Genomic DNA, 23,957 nt, shown 5'->3' on the forward strand with positions numbered 1-23,957 from the left:
TATACGTCCAGTCGTCTTATATGCCGGAAAATACGGTAGTTACGTAGGTTGAAAAAAGACCTAGGTCCGTCAAGTTCAACTTTTTTTCAACAATTGTACATCTTGTCACTAATTTAATTATAACCCACAATGTTCTGTGTACTAAGGAAATCGTCCAGCCCTTTTTTAAAAGCTGTTATAGTGTCTGCCATTACTACCTCTTGTGGTCGGGCATTCCACAGTCTGACTGGTCTAACTGTAGTTTTTGTTGAATCAGTTGCATGATTTACGGCTGCTAGCCAGCCTGAGTACATGTGGGGGTTGCCTGGTTGCTAGGGAATCCACACCTGTATTCAAGCTATCAGCTGTAAATCATGCAGCTGAGGCCACAAAATACTCGGAGATCACCCGAGCAACGAGTATACTCGCTCATCACTAGTGAACACACAAGTGATTTATAGAGGGGTAATAATACATTGAGATTGCGGGATTTTATCTCTCTTTTTATACACTCTAAAATCTCGTTTGTTTTTGCGGCTGCTGCCTGACATTGAGTACTGCTGCTCAGCTTAGTTGTAAGCAGAATACCCAAATCATTTTCCTGTTCTGTAGTCCCGAGTATACTCTCATTTAACATATACGCAGCAATGGGATTCCTAGGTGCATCACTCTACATTTATCTACATTAACTCCTTCACCCGAAGCCTGTTTTCACCTTCCTGATAAGGCCAATGTTTACAATACTGACCACTATCACTTTATGAGGTTATAACTCTGAAACACTTCAATGGTTCCCACTAATTCTGAGATTCTTTTCTTGTGATATATTGTACTTCATGATAGTGGTAAAATTTCTTTGTTATGACTTGCGTTTATTTGTGAAAAAAAAAACGGAAATTTGACAATAATTTTGAACATTTTGTTTAGTACACTCCGCATAGTCCTCCATATAGTATGATACACTCCCTATAGACATCCACATAGTTTAATACACTCCTCATAGTCCTCCATATAGTATAATACTCTCCATAGTCCTCCATATAGTATAATACACTCCCTATAGTCATCCACATACGGTAGTTTAATGCACTCCTCATACTCTTCCATATAGTATAATGCACCCCCATAGTATAATGCACCCCATAATTCTTCATATAGTATAATGCATTCACCTTAGTCCTCGATACAGTATAATGCAGGTGCCATATAGTACATATAGTTTAATGCACTGCCCATAGTCCGATAGAGTATCATGCAGCCACCCCATAGAATATAATGAAGCCCCTCATAGAATGTAATACAGCCCCCTATAGAATATAATGTAGTGCGCTCATAGTGTAATGCAGTCCTGCCATACAATATAATGTAGTCTCCCCCATAGAATATAATGCAGCGCCCCTCATATAGTATAGTTCATCCCCATAGAACGTATTGTAGCCCCTCATATAGTATAATGTAGCCCCCCGTAGAAGATGATGTAGCCCCCCTCATAGCGTATAATTCAGCCCCCCTATAGAAAATAATGCAGCCCCCCTCATATAGTATAATGTAGCCACCTCATAGAATATAATCCAGCCCCCCCCCCCTTCCCAGAATATAATCCAGCTCAACAGACCTACAGTATTGTGGCCATCAGTACTCACTCGATTTTATATATATATATATATATATATATATATATATATATATATATATATATATACACATATACATAAAAATACAAAACCACAATGCTCACCTCTCCTCCTCGTTCCCCCGCTTCTCCAGGCTCCGCTCCAATCTCAGCGGCGGCACTGCCCGGCGCACAGCATGGTGTGCAATGAAGTGACGTCATTGTGCACCCGCTGTGTCAGAGGCAGAGGGGAATGAGGGGGAGGGAGTTGCCTATTCTGTCTGCCCCTAACACCGGCTCTGTGTGTTAGCTATACTGAATGAGAAACCACAACATAACGCAGATCACCAGCAATGCCTCCACTTATTCTGACTTTGAATATGATCTTGTAGCAGACAAGTCTATGGCTATGTTCACACGTTGCTTTTTTGCTGCATTTTGTTTGCAGCCCAAACCTGCTTTATTGGCAGTACAAAAGCTGCTTGCAAAAAAACAGGTTTGCAGTGTTTTTGGTGCACATTTTGTGTCATTTGTCTACAGTGCATGTTTAATAAAGTTAGTTTCATTCACTAGAAAAAGGGCAAAAACACATGTTCTGCGCTGTTTTGCAGCATTTTTGCACTTTCTCATTGCTTTCCATGGTGAAAAAACGCTGCAGAAACTGCAGTTTACACAAAAGTAGCAGTTTTCCAATTCAGTCAGAGAAAAAAGCAACATGTGCATGAGGTTTCTGACATCTCTTAGCTTCTCTGTACTGAGAAAAGCAGCTTTTAATTTGCGTTAAAAAACCCCATTAATAAAATGTTGCAAAAAGCGCAAATGCTGATGCAATCAAATACTATCACTTAAGGGGCTGTCTATTTTTGAATCCTCAATTAGGAATTTGTGTGTTAGATAATTTGGTCCTCATCTCTTTTCCAGAATGGATGGCCATTACAAAGAGAGCATCTCTTTTTCTGGAAGACCTATTCTGTCTTGTATTATTGTGTAATACTTTATTTCTCCTGTGGTGGCGCTGCAGGAAATTTTGAATGCTTTCTTCCAGGTTTTCCCAAAGATTACAGCTGGTAGCTGGGGGGGAGGGTCCAAGCGTGGAGACACTGTTATTTGCTTATTGTCTTCCTACTTCAGTACCCCTGATATCTGCTTTATTATATCATCACATACAGAGTGGACAGCAGTATAAGCAGCCTCTTCTAACTTCAGCATTAGGGATGAGTGAATAGCTTTGGATAACTCCTTATCCGAATATTTATAGCGCTTACCGAATAGCTGCATGGGGAACCCGGATACCTGGAGCACTCCCGATAAAAACCTGTTCGGCGCTGCAGCTGCATGTGTCACGGCTGTGTGACAGTCACAACACACAGGTTCTCCATGCATGTGTTGTGACTGTCACACAACCATGACACATGCAGCTGCAGTGCCGAACAGGTGATTATCAGGAGCGCTCCAGGTATCTGGGTTCCCTCGATGCAGCTATCCAAAGCTTATTCGCTCATGCCTACTCAGCACTCATCATATCTCCAGCATTAGATCAAATAGCTATGGTGGATAGCAGTGTGAGCAGCCTCTTCTTACATCAGCACTCTTTGTATCTCCAGTATTAGATCAGGTAGACAGAATTGTGAGCAGCCTCTTCTTACCTCAGCACCACTGGTATCTCCAGTACTAGATCATATAGACAGAGTGGACAGCAGTGTGAGCAGCCTCTTCTTACCTCAGCACCACTGGTATCTCCAGTACTAGATTATATAGACAGAGTGGACAGCAGTGTGAGCATCCTCTTCTTACCTCAGCACTCCTGGTATCTCCAGTACTAGATTATATAGACAGAGTGGACAGCAGTGTAAGCAGCCTCTTCTTACCTCAGCACTCCTGTTATCTCCAGTACTAGATCATATAGACAGAGTGGACAGCAGTGTGAGCAGCCTCTTCTTACCTCAGCACCACTGGTATCTCCAGTACTAGATCATATAGACAGAGTGGACAGCAGTGTGAGCAGCCTCTTCTTACCTTAGCATTCCTGGTATCTCCAGTGCTAGATTATATAGACAGAGTGGACAGCAGTGTAAGCAGCCTCTTACCTCAGCACCACTGGTATCTCTAGTATTAGATCATATAGACAGGGTGGACAGCAGTGTGAGCAGCCTCTTCTTACTTACCTCAGCACCACTGGTATCTCCAGTACTAGATCATATAGACAGAGTGGACAGCAGTGTGAGCAGCCTCTTCTTACCTCAGCACCACTGGTATCTCCAGTACTAGGTCATATAGACAGAGTGGACAGCAGTGTGAGCAGCCTCTTCTTACCTTAGCATTCCTGGTATCTCCAGTACTAGATTATATAGACAGAGTGGACAGCAGTGTGAGCCTTCTCTTCTTACCTCAGCACTAATGGTATATCCAGTACTAGATCATATAGACAGGGTGGACAGCAGTGTAAGCAGCCTCTTCTTACTTACCTCAGCACCACTGGTATCTCCAGTACTAGATTATATAGACAGAGTGGACAGCAGTGTGAGCCTTCTCTTCTTACCTCAGCACTAATGGTATATCCAGTACTAGATCATATAGACAGGGTGGACAGCAGTGTGAGCAGCCTCTTCTTACTTACCTCAGCACCACTGGTATCTCCAGTACTAGATTATATAGACAGAGTGGACAGCAGTGTGAGCAGCCTCTTCTTACCTCAGCACCACTGGTATCTCTAGTACTAGATCATATAGACAGGGTGGACAGCAGTGTAAGCAACCTCTTCTTACCTCAGCACCACTGGTATCTCTAGTATTAGATCATATAGACAGGGTGGACACCACTGGTATATCCAGTACTATATCTGATAAAAAGAGTAGACATCTGTATAAGAGGATTCTTCTTGCCTCAAACCCCCCACCCACACCACAATATCTCCAGTGTTAAATCAGAAAGACAAGTTGGAAAGCAATGTGAGCAGTCTCTTCTTATCTATGCACATCTCATAGCTCCAATATTGGAATGTCCAATGGAAGACACATTTTCCTACACGTCCAGAGAGGCGATGCAGCTTCCTACTACAAATTCTCAGCTACCTGTCTTCTTATTGCCATTCTAGGACTGCTTTCTGTTAGAGTAACAAATCTACGGCCATTTTAATGCCCTACAATGATTACCTCAGTAGACAAAACAAATGTATTTTACTAGTAAGAGGTATGTAGGGATTTATTTGTAATTACATTTAGTTTCTTTATTTTCTTCTTTTCCCTTTAACAATATGTGTGTGTTATCGCCGTTACAATATATTTACATAATGCTGTAGTAGCAGCACATAACCGGCATCTTTAATGACAGGGGTTTGTTTTATCTTTTGTATTCTTGTCTTCCAGGTTCGCATTGAGACCGCTACAACCTTGAAGTTGGATATCCTTCGGCTGTGTGTTTGCGAATGGAAATATGTTGCTCTATTCATAAATGCCATTCTAATTAAATCTGTGTTGCCCCTGCTGAGCACTGCGGTACCACTTTGCCCTTAAAACTGTTTAAGCTTCTGAAAATAGAAATAATTGATTACCAAATATTAACAGTGACAGTGACAACAGCATTTGTTTATTGAACGTGGCCACAATTTCCAAACTTTGCATGAGTTCCATTGTAACAAATGGCAAGGGTCGGCCATGTAGGAAAATTATTATTATTAGCATTAATAATATAAAGTGAATGTCCATTCATAATAGTAAACCTATGTTGTCAATTAAAAAAATATGTGACTGTTCTGGCAGATAACAGAGGCTGCAGATTATATATGAGACTTTAATCTCTTTATTTAATACACACACACTATGTTGCAATTACCATGTAGAAGTGTGTGTATGAATATACAGTACAGACCAAAAGTTTGGCACACCTTCTCATTTAAAGATTTTTTTGTATTTTCATGACTTTGAAAATTGTAAATTCACACTGAAGGCATCAAAACTATGAATTAACACGTGGAATTATATACTTAACAAAAAGTGTGAAACAACTGAAAATATGTCTTATATTCTAGGTTCTTCATAATAGCCACCTTTTGCTTTGATTGATGACTGCTTTGTATACTCTTGGCATTCTCTTAATGAGCTTCAAGAGGTAGTCACCGGAAATGGTCTTCCAACAATCTTGAAGGAGTTCCCAGAGATGCTTAGCACTTGTTGGCCCTTTTGCCTTCACTCTGCAGTCCAGCTCACTCCAAACCATCTCGATTGGGTTCAGGTCTGGTGACTGTGGAGGCCAGGTCATCTGGTGTAGCACCCCATCACTCTCCTTCTTGGTCAAATAGCCCTTACACATCCTGGAGGTGTGTTTGGGGTCATTTTCCTGTTGAAAAATAAATGATGGTCCAACTAAACGCAAACTGGATGGAATAGCATGCCGCTGCAAGATGCTGTGGTAGCCATGCTGGTTCAGTATGCCTTCAATTTTTAATAAATCCCCAACAGTGTCACCAGCAAAGCACCCCCACACCATCACACCTCCTCCTCCATGCTTCACGGTGGGAACCGGACATGTAGAGTCCATCCGTTCACCTTTTCTGCGTCGCACAAAGACACGGTGGTTGGAACCAAACATCTCAAATTTGTACTCATCAGACCAAAGCACAGATTTCCACTTGTCTAATGTCCATTCCTTGTGTTCTTTAGCCCAAACAATTCTCTTCTGCTTGTTGCCTGTCTTTAGCAGTGGTTTCCTAGCAGCTATTTTACCATGAAGGCCTGCTGCACAAAGTCTCCTCTTAACAGTTGTTGTAGAGATGTGTCTGCTGCTAGAACTCTGTGTGGCATTGACCTGGTCTCTAATCTGAGCTGCTGTTAACCTGCGATTTCTGAAGCCGGTGACTCGGATAAACTTATCCTCAGAAGCAGAGGTGACTGTTGGTCTTCCTTTCCTGGGGCGGTCCTCATGTGAGCCAGTTTTGTAGCGCTTGATGGTTTTTGCAACTGCACTTGGGGACACTTTCAAGTTTTCCCAATTTTTCGGACTGACTGACCTTCATTTCTTAAAGTAATGATGGCCACTCATTTTTCTTTACTTAGCTGCTTTTTTCTTGCCATGATACAAATTCTAACAGTCTATTCAGTAGGACTATCAGCTGTGTATCCACCAGACTTCTGCACAACACAACTGATGGTCCCAACACCATTTATAAGGCAAGAAATCCCACTTATTAAACCTGACAGGGCACACCTGTGACATGTAAACCATTTCTGGTGACTACCTCTTCAAGCCCATCAAGAGAATGCCAAGAGTGTGCAAAGCAGCCATCAAAGCAAAAGGTGGCTACTTTGAAGAACCTAGAATATAAGACATATTTTCAGTTGTTTCACACTTTTGTGTTAAGTATATAATTCCACATGTGTTAATTCATAGTTTTGATGCCTTCAGTGTGAATTTACAATTTTCATAGTCATGAAAATACAGAATAATCTTTAAATGAGAAGGTGTGTCCAAACTTCTGGTCTGTACTGTATATATATCTATAGAGAGAGAGACACACACACACAAATTCTTCATTATGGAAATTGCAACACCAAGAGGGAAAAGTCGTGGAATGTTGGAAATCACAGGGTGCATAGACATGATCTGCAAATGATTAAAAAAATGGAAACATTTTTCCAACCATCTCGATTTGTTCAGTATTGAGTATTAGCACCAGGAGCAGAAATACACACCTTAGAAGCGATCAGTGAGGCTATTAATGGTTGTCTGAGGAATGTCCTGCTGTGCTGAATGCACTTAGGCAAATCATCAAGATCCGCTGCTGGCTGTTCCTTTTGCAATTGCGGTCCAATGACATGAGAGATGTGCTTGATGGGAGATAAGTTCAGAGACGCAGCAGGTCATGGTGGCATTTGCAACGTATGGCCTAGATTTGTCATGTTGAAAAATGTCTCCTCTTACACTTTTGTGAAATGACCATACAACTGGTTCTACGACCAAATTAATGCAACGCCGAGCTGTTTGTGTGCATGGAATGAAGACCAGAGGGGTCCTGTTTCTGTGCATTATGCTACTCCATAGTTCAGGAAGTAGAGTAGGACCGGTGTGATGTTCCCCCATGAAGGACCTCTTCATGTTGTTGCCCTACAGATGGAGGCTAGGATGGGGGTCTAGCCTTTTCAGTGACGAGTCCCACATTTACCTTGGACACCATGATAGCCAGAAATTGGTCTGGAGGGCACATGGGTAATACCGTGATGAGGCCTTCACAAGGGAATGTCCCACCAGTCCTACTCCTGGAATTATGGTGTGGCATGCCATAATATATGATAGCCTGACCCCTGTAGTCTTCATTCTAGGTACACTAACAGCACAGTTGTACATTGATTTGGTGGTGTGACCAGTGGTACGGCCATTTCTCCAAAGTTGTCCTGGAGCCGAATCAACATAACGCCGGTCCATATTTTGCTTGTGCTACTGTGAGCTGCTTGAATGGCCTGATGAGTTGCACGCCCAAGTGCATTCAGCGTGCAGAACATTCTCGAGATCCCCATTAACATCCTTATTGATGGTGGCCAAGGCTGAAAGTGTGGGGATTTCTGCACATTGTGCTCTTACTCAATAATGAATAGATCGAGATGTTTTGAAAATGTTTCCATTTTTACGTTATTTGCATATCATTAATATGTCTATCCGTCATGTGACTTCCTTAATTTCACTGCTTCTCCCTATTAGTGTTACAGCTTCAATGTGGAGTATGTATGTAAATATACACGTGTATAATTATTCTCCAGTTCTGCTGCGCCTACAGCAGTATAAGCATCAGTAAGGCTCGTTATCACTGTGCTAATTCTTTATGGTTGACCTTTTCCTTAATCTTCCAATTTACCAGTTGATGATTTTGAGTTCAGGACTGAACCGTTTCTGCCGGTAGGTGCAATAAATACCAATAACAATGTTGGTAATATATGATGTGGATGCAGTTTTTGCACAAAAAATGTTTTCTTAGAGTTCTCTTATTTTGATTCTGCGCTAAAGTTTTTAACTGATGTACTGTTAAAATAATATCTACCGTAATAGTTTATGACCTAAAACCAGTAAGAAGAACACATAGACATTGCCATGAGGGAGTCCATCCTAATCAGTGGCTGGCTTGTCAGTAAGTGAATTTTGAAGACTCTCCTTTGTGTGCTGTACTCATTTCTATTGAGAAGCATATAATGGGAGAGTTCTGTCCGTGTAGATTTCCTCGACATATCAGGCGCGTTGTATATTCATCTGCTGGTTCTGGAAGCCTGTGTCTGGAGTTTGTATTTGTTCCTGCAGTTTTTATCTTTGGTTTCCTTTTACTGCTGCATACTATGGTTAAGGAGCTGATTTTTCACTCCCCAGTACACGTGGCTTTATAAGTGACGTGCCATCTCTCATTTGTCATCATTTTGCAATAACTCTGGGACTATATTTGCTTACTAAGCAGATGGCTACTAGTCTAGAACTTAGCTAAACCCCCAATGGTAGTAGGTTACTGTTCTGAACACTTTTTGTAACATTATGTTTCTATAAGACTTTTTCTTGGACCCTTTCATTTCTGCAGACAAGACCTGGGCAAACTGTGGTCTTCAGGCCACATTCGGCCCTTTGAATGTTCCTGTCCGACCCTCGGACTGAGACATCGGAAGGGCTGAAAACAGTGGCCTACGACTGCACAATAGGGCCTCCCTGCCCTGGTCCCGATTTCTCTACTATCTTCATTCTCGGGGGGGCAAATAGTGATGGATGTAATGGTGAAGGAGGGAACCCACGGTTCCTTCTTCCACCATTCAGCGTGTGTGACCGAGACAGCAGACCTGTAGACATCCTTATATCGTGTCTTCTGTGTGGAGCTTCAGGGCACAGAGAAAAGACCAGAACAGAGTGCCAAGAGAACAGGAGCTTTTAATTTTTTTTTATATGTGTCGTCTTATACTGTACACCACGTTCTAAATTATTATGCAAATTGGATTTAAGTGTCATAACGATTTAATATTTTGTTTTTCAAATAAACTCATGGATGGTCTCAATCTCAATGCTTTTTAGATCACTGAAATCAATCTCAATCATCTGTAATAATTAAATTGCTAGGTGAGTCCAATTAAAGGAAAACTGCTAAAGAAGGACGTTCAAATTATTAAGTAGGCCACAGGTTTCAGGCAACATGGGAAAGAAAAGGGATCTCTCTGTTGCCAACGCATCAACATAGTGCAATACCTTGAAGAAGGTTTGAAAACATTCGATATTTCACAAAACATTAAGCCTGCTCATTGTACTATGAAGAGATTTTTGGCTGATACAGAGCACAGGTGGGTTAGTGCAGATAAAGGCATAATGAGGAACGTTTCTGCCAGAAATTCATCGGATTAAGAGAGCAGCTGCTAAAATATCATTACAAAGTAGCAAACAGGCATTTGAAGCTACTTGTGCCTCTGGATTCCCATAAATCTCAAGTTGTAGGAGCTTAAATAGGCTTTCAGACTTGTGTAAACATACTATTCGGCCATACCTAAACAGTGCTCACAAAGCAGAAATGGTTGCAGTTGACCCAGACATGCATGAAGAATAATTTTATAACAGTCTTCTATACTGATGAGTGTCGCTCAACCCTGGATGTTCCAGATGGATGGAGTATTGAATGGTTGGTGGATGGCCACCATGTCCCAACAACAATGCAACATCAGCGAGAAGGAGGCAGAATCATGGGGAGAGAGTTGGCAAGCCCGTTTAGGGTTCCTGACGGTGTGAAAATGATCTCAACAAAGTATATAGAGTTTTTGACTGACCACTTTCTTCTATGATACAAAAAAAATTGTGCCAGCCATAGCAAAATCATCTTCATGCATGACAATGCACCATCTAATGCTGCAAAGAAAACCTCTGAGTCATTGGCTGCTATGGGCATAAAAGGAGGGAAGCTCATGGTGTGGCCACCATCTTCCCCTGACCTCAACCCTATAGAGAACCTTTGGAGAATTCTCAAGCAAAAGATCTATGAGGGTGGGAGGCAGTTCACATCAAAACAGCAGCTCTGGGAGGCTATTCTGACTTCATGCAAAGAAATACAAGCAGAAACTCTCCAAAACTCACAAGTTCAATGGATGCAAGAATTGTGAAGGTGATATCAAAGAAGGGTTCCTATGTTAACATGAAACTTGGCCTGTTGAAATGTTCTTGATTGAAATATATTTTGATTTTAGTAAATGTGAACTCTTGATGCTGCAAATTCAGCAAATGACCATTTCATTTTAGGTTCTTTACAACCTATAAAATGTTTGGAAACTCTGTTTTGTATAATAATTTCGAATAGTACATTTTGAGTTTTAAAAGGTATAAAATTCCAGTGGCGCTCACAACACCAATGTTACTGCAGCAGATAGTAGTGCAGCGCCACTCTACTGCGTATGGATCTATAAGTGCTTAAAACAATTTATATCTGCGCTAGAAAACACTCCTTACTTTATTGTATGGGCCATGGAAGAAAGAATACAATGCCGCTATTAGATAAATGGAAAAAAGAAAAAATGCTTCTGTAATAGGAAATGCAGGAGCGATACCCCCTAATATATTATAGAATCTTAAAATTAACAGGTATATGTAATAGGGCAACAGCTCAAGATGCAGATAGACAGGGTTTACCTGATGTACTCAGTTATATCCCATGATGAAATGCTCTTGAAAGCTGTTTGTCCGTATGGATTATCCTGTAGTTAAAGAGGTCCGGTGTGGGTCCTTCAGGGATGACTGCCCCGGCCGGTGGCAGGGTGCCACTGAAGTTATGCCCGCATGTGAGGGATGCGCGTTGCGCTCTACAGCCGCTCGGTACACTGTGCAAACAGGACCTTGCGTGATGTCACGGTCACGTGATTGATCACGTGACTGGCTAAGGGAAGCGCGGTGGACCAATTCTATTCCTACGCGTTTCAGAACAACCTGAGGAAGGAACACGGTTGTTCTGAAACGCGTAGGAATGGGATATAACTGAGTACATCAGGTAAACCCTGTCTATCTGCATCTTGAGCTGTTGCCCTATTACATATACTGTTAATTTTAAGATTCTATAATATAATTAGGGGGTATCGCTCCTGCATTTCCTATTACAGAAGCATTTTTTTCTTTTTTTCTTTTTTTTCTTTTATCTAATAGCGGCATTATATTCTTTCTTCCTTGGCAAATACAATAAAGTAAGGAACATTTTGAGTTTTGTTAGTTTTGAAAACAATACTGTTCCCATTGGGAGGATTGTTCAATAAAATTTGTTTCATACTCAATTGGTTGATGATTTGAACATTATACTGACTCATTTGCATCAACCATTTAGGAAAATCAGATAAAAATAACATTTGCATAATAATTTGGAATGCGGTTTATATAGGGGGGTCGTGTGGATTCAGTGTATATAAGGGAGCTGTGTAGGGGCTCATACTGTATATAGGGTAAGCTATTTGGGGGCTCATACTATATAGGGAGGTTGTGTGAGCTTGTACTATATATGGGGACTGCATGTGGGCTCATACTGTTTATAGATGTAGTTGAGTGTGAGCTCATACTATATATAGAGGGCTGTATGTGGACTCATAGGCTATGTGCACACGTAGGAAATGTGGTGTAGAATTTTCTGCACTAAATCTGCACCTCCTGACAGAAAACGCAGGTGCAGATTTGATGCAGCTTCTATGCAGTTTTGTGCAGATTTTACCAGTGCAGATTTTTATCATGGAGGGGTGCAGAAACGCTGCAGAACTGCACAAAAGAAGCGATATGCACTTCTTTGAAATCTGCAGCGTTTCTGCGCAGATTTTTCTGCACAGCTTTTTTTTTTCACATTGATTTACATTGTACTGTAAATCACAGTGCAGTTCTGCAGTGTTTCTGCAGCAGAGATATCCAGTTTAGCTAATTGTCACATATTGACCATCATACTCGGAAGCCCTTTTTTACGTTTTTTTACGCTTCAATGTCATTCTTCTCCTTTTAATTTCTACATTTCGGTCTTAAGCTTGGGTTGACTCTCTGGAGCCGGATCTCTGCCTTGGCTATCCTTTTCCTTCGGAACTGACTTCTAAGCCTTATGTCAGAACTTTACATCAGCCACTTCATTGTCCCCCCTCTAAATCCAAAGGACCTCAGTCTGGTCTTGGGCAACCTACAGTCCCCTCCTTTCAAGCTGATGAGAGACATATTCCCGAGCCAGCTTTCTGGCAAGGTGTTTTTGTTCTCTTAGTGACTTTATTAATCAGGCAAGGCTCCAAAGGGTGGCTCCTGCCTGTCACTCTCCTCTTTTGGGTCAGTATTTTCTCATGTCTGGCACCATCTTTTCTCTCAAACGTGTTCTTTGCCTTCCACCCTATTGAGGAGAGAGCCCTCTTTCCTTGTGCGCTGTGCCTCTCATCCCCATTAGAGGTTCTAGCATGGTCAGAGCTGTGCCGCTTTACCTCTTTCTATCCCTTCAGACATTTGGATGCCTTATTTATCACCCAGGTAGGCTCTTGCCGAGGTCTCACCAACTCTAAGGTTGCCGTTGCTTGCTGGATTCAATCTGCTATTCTGGATGTTCAGGTTAAGAAAACGCACCACCAGCTTGGTCACAGCTCTCTCCACCTGATCAGTAGGAGCCTCCTGGGCTGTATGCCTCTCGGATAGTCTACAGTCCAAAAGTTTGCAGAGCTCTTACCTTTGTGTCGGCAGAAGGGTCCAGCAAGCTGCAGTCACTCGGTTGTAGCCTGACCGATTGCTATTCTTCCTTCTGTAATAGTGTTATCTTTCCCCAATCCAGGAGTGTTTTGGGATGTCCCATGGTTTCCTGTGTCCCCCAAAGAGGTGTCTCAGATTTTTCATGCTCGCCATAAAATCACTTTCTCGTAGCATTCATTGGGGGATCCATCAACCTCCCTTGTTTTGGTAGTCAGTATGGTTGCCGACATGCCAGGTGTAGTCTGCTGGGTAAGAACCAACTTTTGTTTATAGGTTTGTTCTTAGTGTGAGTTTCCTGGTGGAAGTAGACTTCACCCCATGGCAGGGTGGATTTGATTTAAATCTAACTGATTTAAATCACGATTTAAATCACGATTTAAATCACTAGTCAGTAAGGCTTGATTTAAATCAGTGATTTAAATCAAAGTTTCTACCTAAACTAGTTCTTGCTACTTTAACATGCAAGTAGATGAAGATTTTTAGAATCACTTTTTATATTACTTTTTTCTCCCCAGTTTAATGGGTTAATCATTCATATTTGGACACCACTGTTCTGTTGTACTTAGGAAGGAGAAAAATAATCCTGACCTTAATAACAATTTAAATAGATTTATTCAACTGAAACAATAACAACATTACAGCATAAGTTATTTGCTTACACAAACATCCATGTTTGTTAACTACCGTATTTTCCGGCGTATAAGACGACTGGGCGTATAAGACGACCCCCCAACTTTACCAGTTAAAAAATAAAATCTTCTTAAAAGTCGGGGGTCTTCTTATACACCCTATGTCGTCTTATAGGGCCGGTGAATATGTGCCTTTTGGGGGGGGGGGGAGTGATCCTGATGAGGACGAGGGGGCGTCTCACAGGAAAGTGAGTATCCCCCATTACCTTATCATAGCGCTGCAGCGTGGGGTCTCTGTGCTGGGAGCGGCGGCTGCTGTGCTGTGCTGTGCTGTGCTGTGCTGTGGCGGCTCCTCTTCTGCAGTGTGGGGCCTCTGGTGCTGTGGGGCGGTGGCGGCGGCGTATCTTCATACAGTCGGGGCTCCTCCGGCATCTCAAAGACTGGAAGCCCCGCCGGCAACTCCATGGGTACAATGCGGTCAGGTGGCCTCCGGGAAAATGGCCGCTGCTCAGATTCAGATCTCGTCCCGAGATCTCGGGAGACGAGATCTGAATCTGAGCAGTGGCCATTTTCCCGGAGGCAGCTCAATAGGTGCGATGCGGTGGCCCGGCCGCTGGGGGCTGCGCATGCTCAGATTCAGATCTCAACGAGATCTGAATCTAAGCAGCGGCCATTTTCCCGGAGGCCAGCGCATTGTACCGATGGAGTTGCCGGCGGGGCTTCCAGGCTGAGATGCCGGAGGAGCCCCGACTGCATGAAGATACGCCGCCGCCGCCACCGCCCCACAGCACCAGAGGCCCCACACTGCAGAAGAGGAGCCGCCACAGCACAGCAGCCGCCGCCGCTCCCAGCACAGAGACCCCACGCTGCAGCGCTATGATAAGGTAATGGGGGATACTCACTTTTCTGTGAGACGCCCCCTCGTCGTCATCAGGATCACTCCCCCCCCCACCCACCATATACACCCGGCGTACAAGGCGATTCCCGGCGTACAAGACGACCCCCGACTTTTAAGAAGATTTTCAGGGGTTAAAAAGTCGTCTTGTACGCCGGAAAATACGGTAATTTGGCTAAACAAAATATATACCGTATTTTCCGGCGTACAAGACGACTTTTTAACCCCTAAAAATTGTCCCAAAAGTCGGGGGTCGTCTTATACGCCGGGTACGGCGTGTGCAGGGAGCGATCCTGGATGATTCCCAGGGTCTGAAGGAGAGGAAACTCTCCTTCAGGCCCTGGGATCCATATTCATGTTAAAAATAAAGAATAAAAATAAAAAATATGTATATACTCACCCCTCTGAGAAGCCTGGCTCTCACCGCTGTCAGCGTCTGCCTCCGTTCCTAAGAATTGCGAGCGTGAAGGACCTTTGATGACGTCACGGTCAGGTGACTGGTCACATGAGCGGTCACGGACCAATCACAGGCCAGTCACCTGACCGTGACGTCATCGAGGGTCCTTCATGCTGCAATTCTTAGGAACGGAGGCAGACGCTTACACCGGTGAGAGCCAGGCTTCTCAGAGGGGTGAGTATATACATATTTTTTATTTTTATTCTTTATTTTTAACATGAATATGGATCCCAGGGCCTGAAGGAGAGTCTCCTCTCCTTCAGACCCTGGGAACCACACGCTGTATAAGATGACTGGGCGTATAAGATGACCCCAGTCTTATACAGCGGGCATATCCCAAATTCCATATTTTATATGGAAAAGTTGGGGGTCGTCTTATACGCCCAGTCGTCTTATACACCAGAAAATACGGTATATATTTTAAGAAACTTAGACTGTCAGCCCAGCCGACACATGAAAAACTTAAATACTACTGTCCCTGCTGTCCTCTGTAGCTCACTTGTCGTCATCTTCATCATCATCTTCTTCTTTGTTCCTATTCATAATCTGGAAAAGAAAAACAAGCTTTCCTGCTTTATTGGGTCCCAACCGATTTCTCAATTTAGAATGAATGAGTCCAAAGGAAGAGAATATTCTTTCAACGCCTGCAGAAGAAGCTACTGCTGTTAAAAGTGAAATCATTACTTGAACAGTCTCTAAATCCAAGCGCTTAAGTGACTTCCACCAGTTTACTGGTGTGACCTTCCTTAAAATATCTTCAGCAAACATATATTTCTTGAATGGTTCCCCCTTAGCTCTGAAGTTTATTATAGTTGGCATTAAAGATGGATGATTGCTGGATACCCATGTCATAGCTAACTCCTCTTCCTCAGCACTTAGGTTTTGACCCTGATATTGGATATTGACAATATTTGCCAAAAAATGAGCTGGAGTCAGTGCTTATCCCATTCGTTTGTTTACTGCTTGTAATTTAATTCTGTCCATGTGTAGTTCTGTTTTTAAGTGTTCACTCAGTTCCTTCCAAATTTCAACAGCATCCGCAATAAAACAGCTATTTTTCTGTATTTTGTTTAAAGCTTGAGAGATGGGTTTCAGGAAGCTCAGCATATGTTCAACATTTCTCTTAAGCCCAATGTTGAGGATTTTGGCCGTGACAGTGCCATCTATTTTATCTCGATTTTCTTCACAAAGTGTCATCAGAATAGGCCAGTTTTTGATATACTGCTCAAAACAGTCCACCACAGAGTTCCATCTAACATCTTGTGGGAGCGTTAGCTTGGTTCCACCCATCCTTTTCAGAGCTGCTGCAGCAAAATGATTATTACGGAAGTATTTAGCAATTTCAACAACATTAGCCTTTATTTCTGGGAAACTTAAGTCTTTGGCTAAGAGGTGTAGCAAATGAAAACTGCAACCATATGTTAATAGCAGCTTTGTATTCCCTCCCTGCTCTTCTAAATCTCTTCTCATCTTGGATATGTTTGCAGCATTGTCAGTGACCAAACTGCGTACTAGACATTTGAATTTTTGTTCACATGTCGTTATAGCTTTTACTGCCACTTCTTGTAAGTATTCTGCTGTGTGTGCATTTCCTGACGTATCAGTTGTTTGTGCAAGGAAGACTTTACCTTCTTCTGTTGTTATACAAGCACATACAATAGGATCATTGTGGACATTACTCCACCCATCAATACTTAGGATAACAATTTTACCCTCCAGAGCTGTTGCACATTGCTCCATTTCTCTGTCATACACTTGATCCAGCAGTTTCCCTGCAACATCAGCTCTGCTGGGTGGACTGTATCCTGGTCTCAGTGACTGAACCATATTAATGAAATGTGGGTTCTCAGTCAGACGGAAAGAAGAGTTTGTTGCATAAATAAACTGGGCAATTTTTTCATCAATCAACTCTTTTTCTAATCTGCTAGTTCTTATCACAAACCTATCTATGGTCGTTCCAGGAGGTAAAGGTTTTTTCTTCCTTTTGGGTGATGGTGATATGTGGCTGTGGGTGTCTGATGATGATGCTGCTGCTAATGAAGCACTATCCTGGATGGATAACTCTGAAACTGTAGAACAGGATGATGGTGATCTTGGAGGTGGATAGTTTCCAGAATCCATGAATTCCCCTAAACAAAAACAGTCAATGCTGTTATTTTATTGTTTATACAATTTCTGCTTATTGTACACAACACATCACTGCCCCTGCCCCAAAAGGAATATTTGTTTTTCTTCATAACTGTACCAAATGACAGTAACATGCAGTAATAATAAGAAATATAATTTTTCTCACACATGACAGTTCAGTCTTTAGAAATAGGATTCAATAAAAATGTTTACCAACCTGAAGATCCTGCCTGTTCAGAAGTTTTTCTTTGGTCATCTTCATCACCGCATTTCTCATAATGTTGCCTCATTCGCGCCACCAGGCCTTGCATCTCTTTGTTGCATCGTTTGCATTTTGCACGCATGCCTGCCTTACCGATAGGCGAAGGAGCTTCATTAAAATATTCCCAAACTGGGTCTCTTTTACGGCCTGCTGCCATTATAAGGAAAGAATGTAATAAACCTCAGATCGTATCGTACACAGAAACAGATCCAGACTTGTCTGTCTGTGGCTATGCTGCAGTATTGTGCTCAAAGTTTCACTTTCATTTTCTTGTCTGCTTGCCCTTCCTCCTCCTCACACTTAGGGTACCGTCACACAGTGAAATTTTCATCGCTACGACGGCACGATTCGTGACGTTCTAGCGATATCGTTACGATATCGCTGTGTCTGACACGCTACTGCGATCAGACATCACGCTGAGAATCGTACGTCGTAGCAGATCGTTTGGAACTTTCTTTCGTCGCTTGATCACCCGCTGACATCGCTGGATCGTTGTGTGTGACAGCGATCCAGCGATGTGTTCGCTTGTAACCAGGGTAAACTGTTATGGTTCTCAATGGCAAGAGAACATAGCCCAGCAAACATAAGAACTAGCTCTTGGAAGGATGGAAACTAAACTGACCATGAACTAAACCTGCCGCACAACTAACAGTAGCCGGGTAGCGTAGCCTGCGTTTTATCCCTAGACGCCCAGCGCCGGCCGGAGGACTAACTAATCCTGGCAGAGGAAAATATAGTCCTGGCCACCTCTAGAGAAATTTCCCCGAAAGGCAGACAGAGGCCCCCACAAATATTGGCGGTGATTTTAGATGAAATGACAAACGTAGTATGAAAATAGGTTTAGCAAAATTGAGGTCCGCTTACTAGATAGCAGGAAGACAGAAAGGGCACTTTCATGGTCAGCTGAAAACCCTATCAAAACGCCATCCTGAAATTACTTTAAGACTCTAGTATTAACTCATAACATCAGAGTGGCAATTTCAGATCACAAGAGCTTTCCAGACACAGAAACGAAACTACAGCTGTGAACTGGAACAAAATGCAAAAACAAACAAGGACTAAAGTCCAACTTAGCTGGGAGTTGTCTAGCAGCAGGAACATGCACAGAAAGGCTTCTGATTACAATGTTGACCGGCATGGAAGTGACAGAGGAGCAAGGCTAAATAGCGACTCCCACATCCTGATGGAAACAGGTGAACAGAGAGGATGATGCACACCAGTTCAATTCCACCAGTGGCCACCGGGGGAGCCCAAAATCCAATTTCACAACAGTACCCCCCCCTCAAGGAGGGGGCACCGAACCCTCACCAGAACCACCAGGGCGATCAGGATGAGCCCTATGAAAGGCACGGACCAAATCGGAGGCATGAACATCAGAGGCAGTCACCCAAGAATTATCCTCCTGACCGTATCCCTTCCATTTGACCAGATACTGGAGTTTCCGTCTGGAAACACGGGAGTCCAAGATTTTTTCCACAATGTACTCCAACTCGCCCTCAACCAACACCGGAGCAGGAGGCTCAACGGAAGGCACAACCGGTACCTCATACCTGCGCAATAATGACCGATGAAAAACATTATGAATAGAAAAAGATGCCGGGAGGTCCAAACGGAAGGACACAGGGTTAAGAATCTCCAATATCTTGTACGGGCCGATGAACCGAGGCTTAAACTTGGGAGAAGAAACCCTCATAGGGACAAAACGAGAAGACAACCACACCAAGTCCCCAACACAAAGCCGAGGACCAACCCGACGCCGGCGGTTGGCAAAAAGCTGAGTCTTCTCCTGGGACAACTTCAAATTGTCCACTACCTGCCCCCAAATCTGATGCAACCTCTCCACCACAGCATCCACTCCAGGACAATCCGAAGATTCCACCTGACCAGAAGAAAATCGAGGATGAAACCCCGAATTACAGAAAAAGGGAGACACCAAGGTGGCAGAGCTGGCCCGATTATTGAGGGCAAACTCCGCTAAAGGCAAAAAAGCAACCCAATCATCCTGATCTGCAGACACAGAACACCTCAAATATGTCTCCAAGGTCTGATTCGTCCGCTCGGTCTGGCCATTAGTCTGAGGATGGAAAGCAGACGAGAAAGACAAATCTATGCCCATCCTAGCACAGAATGCTCGCCAAAATCTAGACACGAATTGGGTACCTCTGTCAGAAACGATATTCTCCGGAATACCATGCAAACGGACCACATTTTGAAAAAACAGAGGAACCAACTCGGAAGAAGAAGGCAACTTAGGCAGGGGAACCAAATGGACCATCTTAGAGAAACGATCACACACCACCCAGATGACAGACATCTTCTGAGAAACAGGAAGATCCGAAATAAAATCCATCGAGATGTGCGTCCAGGGCCTCTTCGGGATAGGCAAGGGCAACAACAATCCACTAGCCCGAGAACAACAAGACTTGGCCCGAGCACAAACGTCACAAGACTGCACGAAGCCTCGCACATCTCGAGACAGGGAAGGCCACCAGAAGGACCTTGCCACCAAATCCCTGGTACCAAAGATTCCAGGATGACCTGCCAACGCAGAAGAATGAACCTCAGAAATGACTTTACTGGTCCAATCATCAGGAACAAACAGTCTACCAGGTGGGCAACGATCAGGTCTATCCGCCTGAAACTCCTGCAAGGCCCGCCGCAGGTCTGGAGAAACGGCAGACAATATCACTCCATCCTTAAGGATACCTGTAGGTTCAGAATTACCAGGGGAGTCAGGCTCAAAACTCCTAGAAAGGGCATCCGCCTTAACATTCTTAGAACCCGGCAGGTAGGATACCACAAAATTAAACCGAGAGAAAAACAACGACCAGCGCGCCTGTCTAGGATTCAGGCGTCTGGCGGACTCAAGATAAATTAGATTTTTGTGGTCAGTCAATACCACCACCTGATGTCTAGCCCCCTCAAGCCAATGACGCCACTCCTCAAAAGCCCACTTCATGGCCAAAAGCTCCCGATTCCCAACATCATAATTCCGCTCGGCGGGCGAAAATTTACGCGAGAAAAAAGCACAAGGTCTCATCACGGAGCAATCGGAACTTCTCTGCGACAAAACCGCCCCAGCTCCGATTTCAGAAGCGTCGACCTCAACCTGAAAAGGAAGAGCAACATCAGGCTGACGCAACACAGGGGCGGAAGAAAAGCGGCGCTTAAGCTCCCGAAAGGCCTCCACAGCAGCAGGGGACCAATCAGCAACATCAGCACCCTTCTTAGTCAAATCAGTCAAAGGTTTAGCAACATCAGAAAAACCAGTTATAAATCGACGATAAAAGTTAGCAAAGCCCAAAAATTTCTGAAGACTCTTAAGAGAAGAGGGTTGCGTCCAATCACAAATAGCCTGAACCTTGACAGGATCCATCTCGATGGAAGAGGGGGAAAAAATATATCCCAAAAAGGAAATCTTTTGAACCCCAAAAACGCACTTAGAACCCTTCACACACAAGGAATTAGACCGCAAAACCTGAAAAACCCTCCTGACCTGCTGGACATGAGAGTCCCAGTCATCCGAAAAAATCAAAATATCATCCAGATACACAATCATAAATTTATCCAAATAATCACGGAAAATGTCATGCATAAAGGACTGAAAGACTGAAGGGGCATTTGAAAGACCAAAAGGCATCACCAAATACTCAAAGTGGCCCTCGGGCGTATTAAATGCGGTTTTCCACTCATCCCCCTGCTTAATTCGCACCAAATTATACGCCCCACGGAGATCTATCTTAGAGAACCACTTGGCCCCCTTTATGCGAGCAAACAAATCAGTCAGCAGTGGCAACGGATATTGATATTTAACCGTGATTTTATTCAAAAGCCGATAATCAATGCACGGCCTCAAAGAGCCATCTTTCTTAGCCACAAAGAAAAAACCGGCTCCTAAGGGAGATGACGAAGGACGAATATGTCCCTTTTCCAAGGACTCCTTTATATATTCTCGCATAGCAGCATGTTCAGGCACAGACAGATTAAATAAACGACCCTTAGGGTATTTACTACCCGGAATCAAATCTATGGCACAATCGCACTCCCGGTGCGGAGGTAATGAACCAAGCTTAGGTTCTTCAAAAACGTCACGATATTCAGTCAAGAATTCAGGAATCTCAGAGGGAATAGATGATGAAATGGAAACCACAGGTACGTCCCCATGCGTCCCCTTACATCCCCAGCTTAACACAGACATAGCTTTCCAGTCAAGGACTGGGTTATGAGATTGCAGCCATGGCAATCCAAGCACCAACACATCATGTAGGTTATACAGCACAAGAAAGCGAATAATCTCCTGGTGATCCGGATTAATCCGCATAGTTACTTGTGTCCAGTATTGTGGTTTATTGCTAGCCAATGGGGTGGAGTCAATCCCCTTCAGGGGTATAGGAGTTTCAAGAGGCTCCAAATCATACCCACAGCGTTTGGCAAAGGACCAATCCATAAGACTCAAAGCGGCGCCAGAGTCGACATAGGCATCCGCGGTAATAGATGATAAAGAACAAATCAGGGTCACAGATAGAATAAACTTAGACTGTAAAGTGCCAATTGAAACAGACTTATCAAGCTTCTTAGTACGCTTAGAGCATGCTGATATAACATGAGTTGAATCACCGCAATAGAAGCACAACCCATTTTTTCGTCTAAAATTCTGCCGTTCACTTCTGGACAGAATTCTATCACATTGCATATTCTCTGGCGTCTTCTCAGTAGACACCGCCAAATGGTGCACAGGTTTGCGCTCCCGCAGACGCCTATCGATCTGGATAGCCATTGTCATGGACTCATTCAGACCCGCAGGCACAGGGAACCCCACCATAACATCCTTAATGGCATCAGAGAGACCCTCTCTGAAATTCGCTGCCAGGGCGCACTCATTCCACTGAGTAAGCACAGCCCATTTACGGAATTTCTGGCAGTACACTTCAGCTTCGTCTTGCCCCTGAGATAGGGACATCAAGGCCTTTTCCGCCTGAAGTTCTAACTGAGGTTCCTCATAAAGCAACCCCAAGGCCAGAAAAAACGCATCCACATTGAGCAACGCAGGATCCCCTGGAGCCAATGGAAAAGCCCAATCCTGAGGGTCGCCCCGGAGCAAGGAAATCACAATCCTGACCTGCTGAGCAGGATCTCCAGCAGAGCGAGATTTCAGGGACAAAAACAACTTGCAATTATTTTTGAAATTTTGAAAGCAAGATCTATTCCCCGAGAAAAATTCAGGCAAAGGAATTCTAGGTTCAGATATAGGAACATGAACAACAAAATCTTGTAAATTTTGAACTTTCGTGGTGAGATTATTCAAACCTGCAGCTAAACTCTGAATATCCATTTTAAACAGGTGAACACAGAGCCATTCCAGGATTAGAAGGAGAGAGAGAGAGAAAGGCTGCAATATAGGCAGACTTGCAAGAGATTCAATTACAAGCACACTCAGAACTGAAAAAAAAAAAAAATCTTCAGCAGACTTCTCTTTTCTCTCCTTTGGCTACGTTCACATTAGCGTTAAGCTAATTTGCGTCGGGTTTGCGTCGGCGACGCAGCGGCGACGCATGCGTCATGCGCCCCTATACTTAACATGGGGGACGCATGCGTTTTTTTGTGTTGCGTTGTGCGACACTTGCGTCTTTTTTGCCGCAAGCGTCGGACCAAGAAAACGCAGCAAGTTGCATTTTTCTTGCGTCCGATTTTCGGCAAAAACCGACGCATGCGTCGCAAAACGCAGCGTTTTTGCGTGCGTTTTGCCGCGGTTTTGCGTGCGTTGTGCGTTGCGTCGCCGACGCAGCGGCGCACAACGCTAGTGTGAACTTAGCCTTTCTCTGTCAATTAATTTAACCCTTTTGGGGCCGGTCAAACTGTTATGGTTCTCAATGGCAAGAGAACATAGCCCAGCAAACATAAGAACTAGCTCTTGGAAGGATGGAAACTAAACTGACCATGAACTAAACCTGCCGCACAACTAACAGTAGCCGGGTAGCGTAGCCTGCGTTTTATCCCTAGACGCCCAGCGCCGGCCGGAGGACTAACTAATCCTGGCAGAGGAAAATATAGTCCTGGCTCACCTCTAGAGAAATTTCCCCGAAAGGCAGACAGAGGCCCCCACAAATATTGGCGGTGATTTTAGATGAAATGACAAACGTAGTATGAAAATAGGTTTAGCAAAATTGAGGTCCGCTTACTAGATAGCAGGAAGACAGAAAGGGCACTTTCATGGTCAGCTGAAAACCCTATCAAAACGCCATCCTGAAATTACTTTAAGACTCTAGTATTAACTCATAACATCAGAGTGGCAATTTCAGATCACAAGAGCTTTCCAG

General features: G+C 43.6%; 1 protein-coding gene across 4 annotated transcripts in view; it reads left to right on the forward strand.

The window, feature by feature from the left end:
- IPO11 (importin 11) overlaps positions 1-23,957 on the forward strand; it is a 518,704-nt gene that overhangs the window by 188,295 nt on the left and 306,452 nt on the right. For all 4 annotated transcript variants that reach the window (XM_077286029.1, XM_077286021.1, XM_077286008.1 and 1 more), the window contains exons 17-18: positions 4,957-4,990; positions 8,436-8,476. In XM_077286029.1, coding sequence (XP_077142144.1) covers positions 4,957-4,990; positions 8,436-8,476 — 75 coding nt within the window. The remainder of the gene's footprint in view (positions 1-4,956; positions 4,991-8,435; positions 8,477-23,957) is intronic.

This window comes from Ranitomeya variabilis, chromosome 1 (assembly GCF_051348905.1).
Source record: "Ranitomeya variabilis isolate aRanVar5 chromosome 1, aRanVar5.hap1, whole genome shotgun sequence".
NCBI lineage: Eukaryota > Metazoa > Chordata > Amphibia > Anura > Dendrobatidae > Ranitomeya > Ranitomeya variabilis.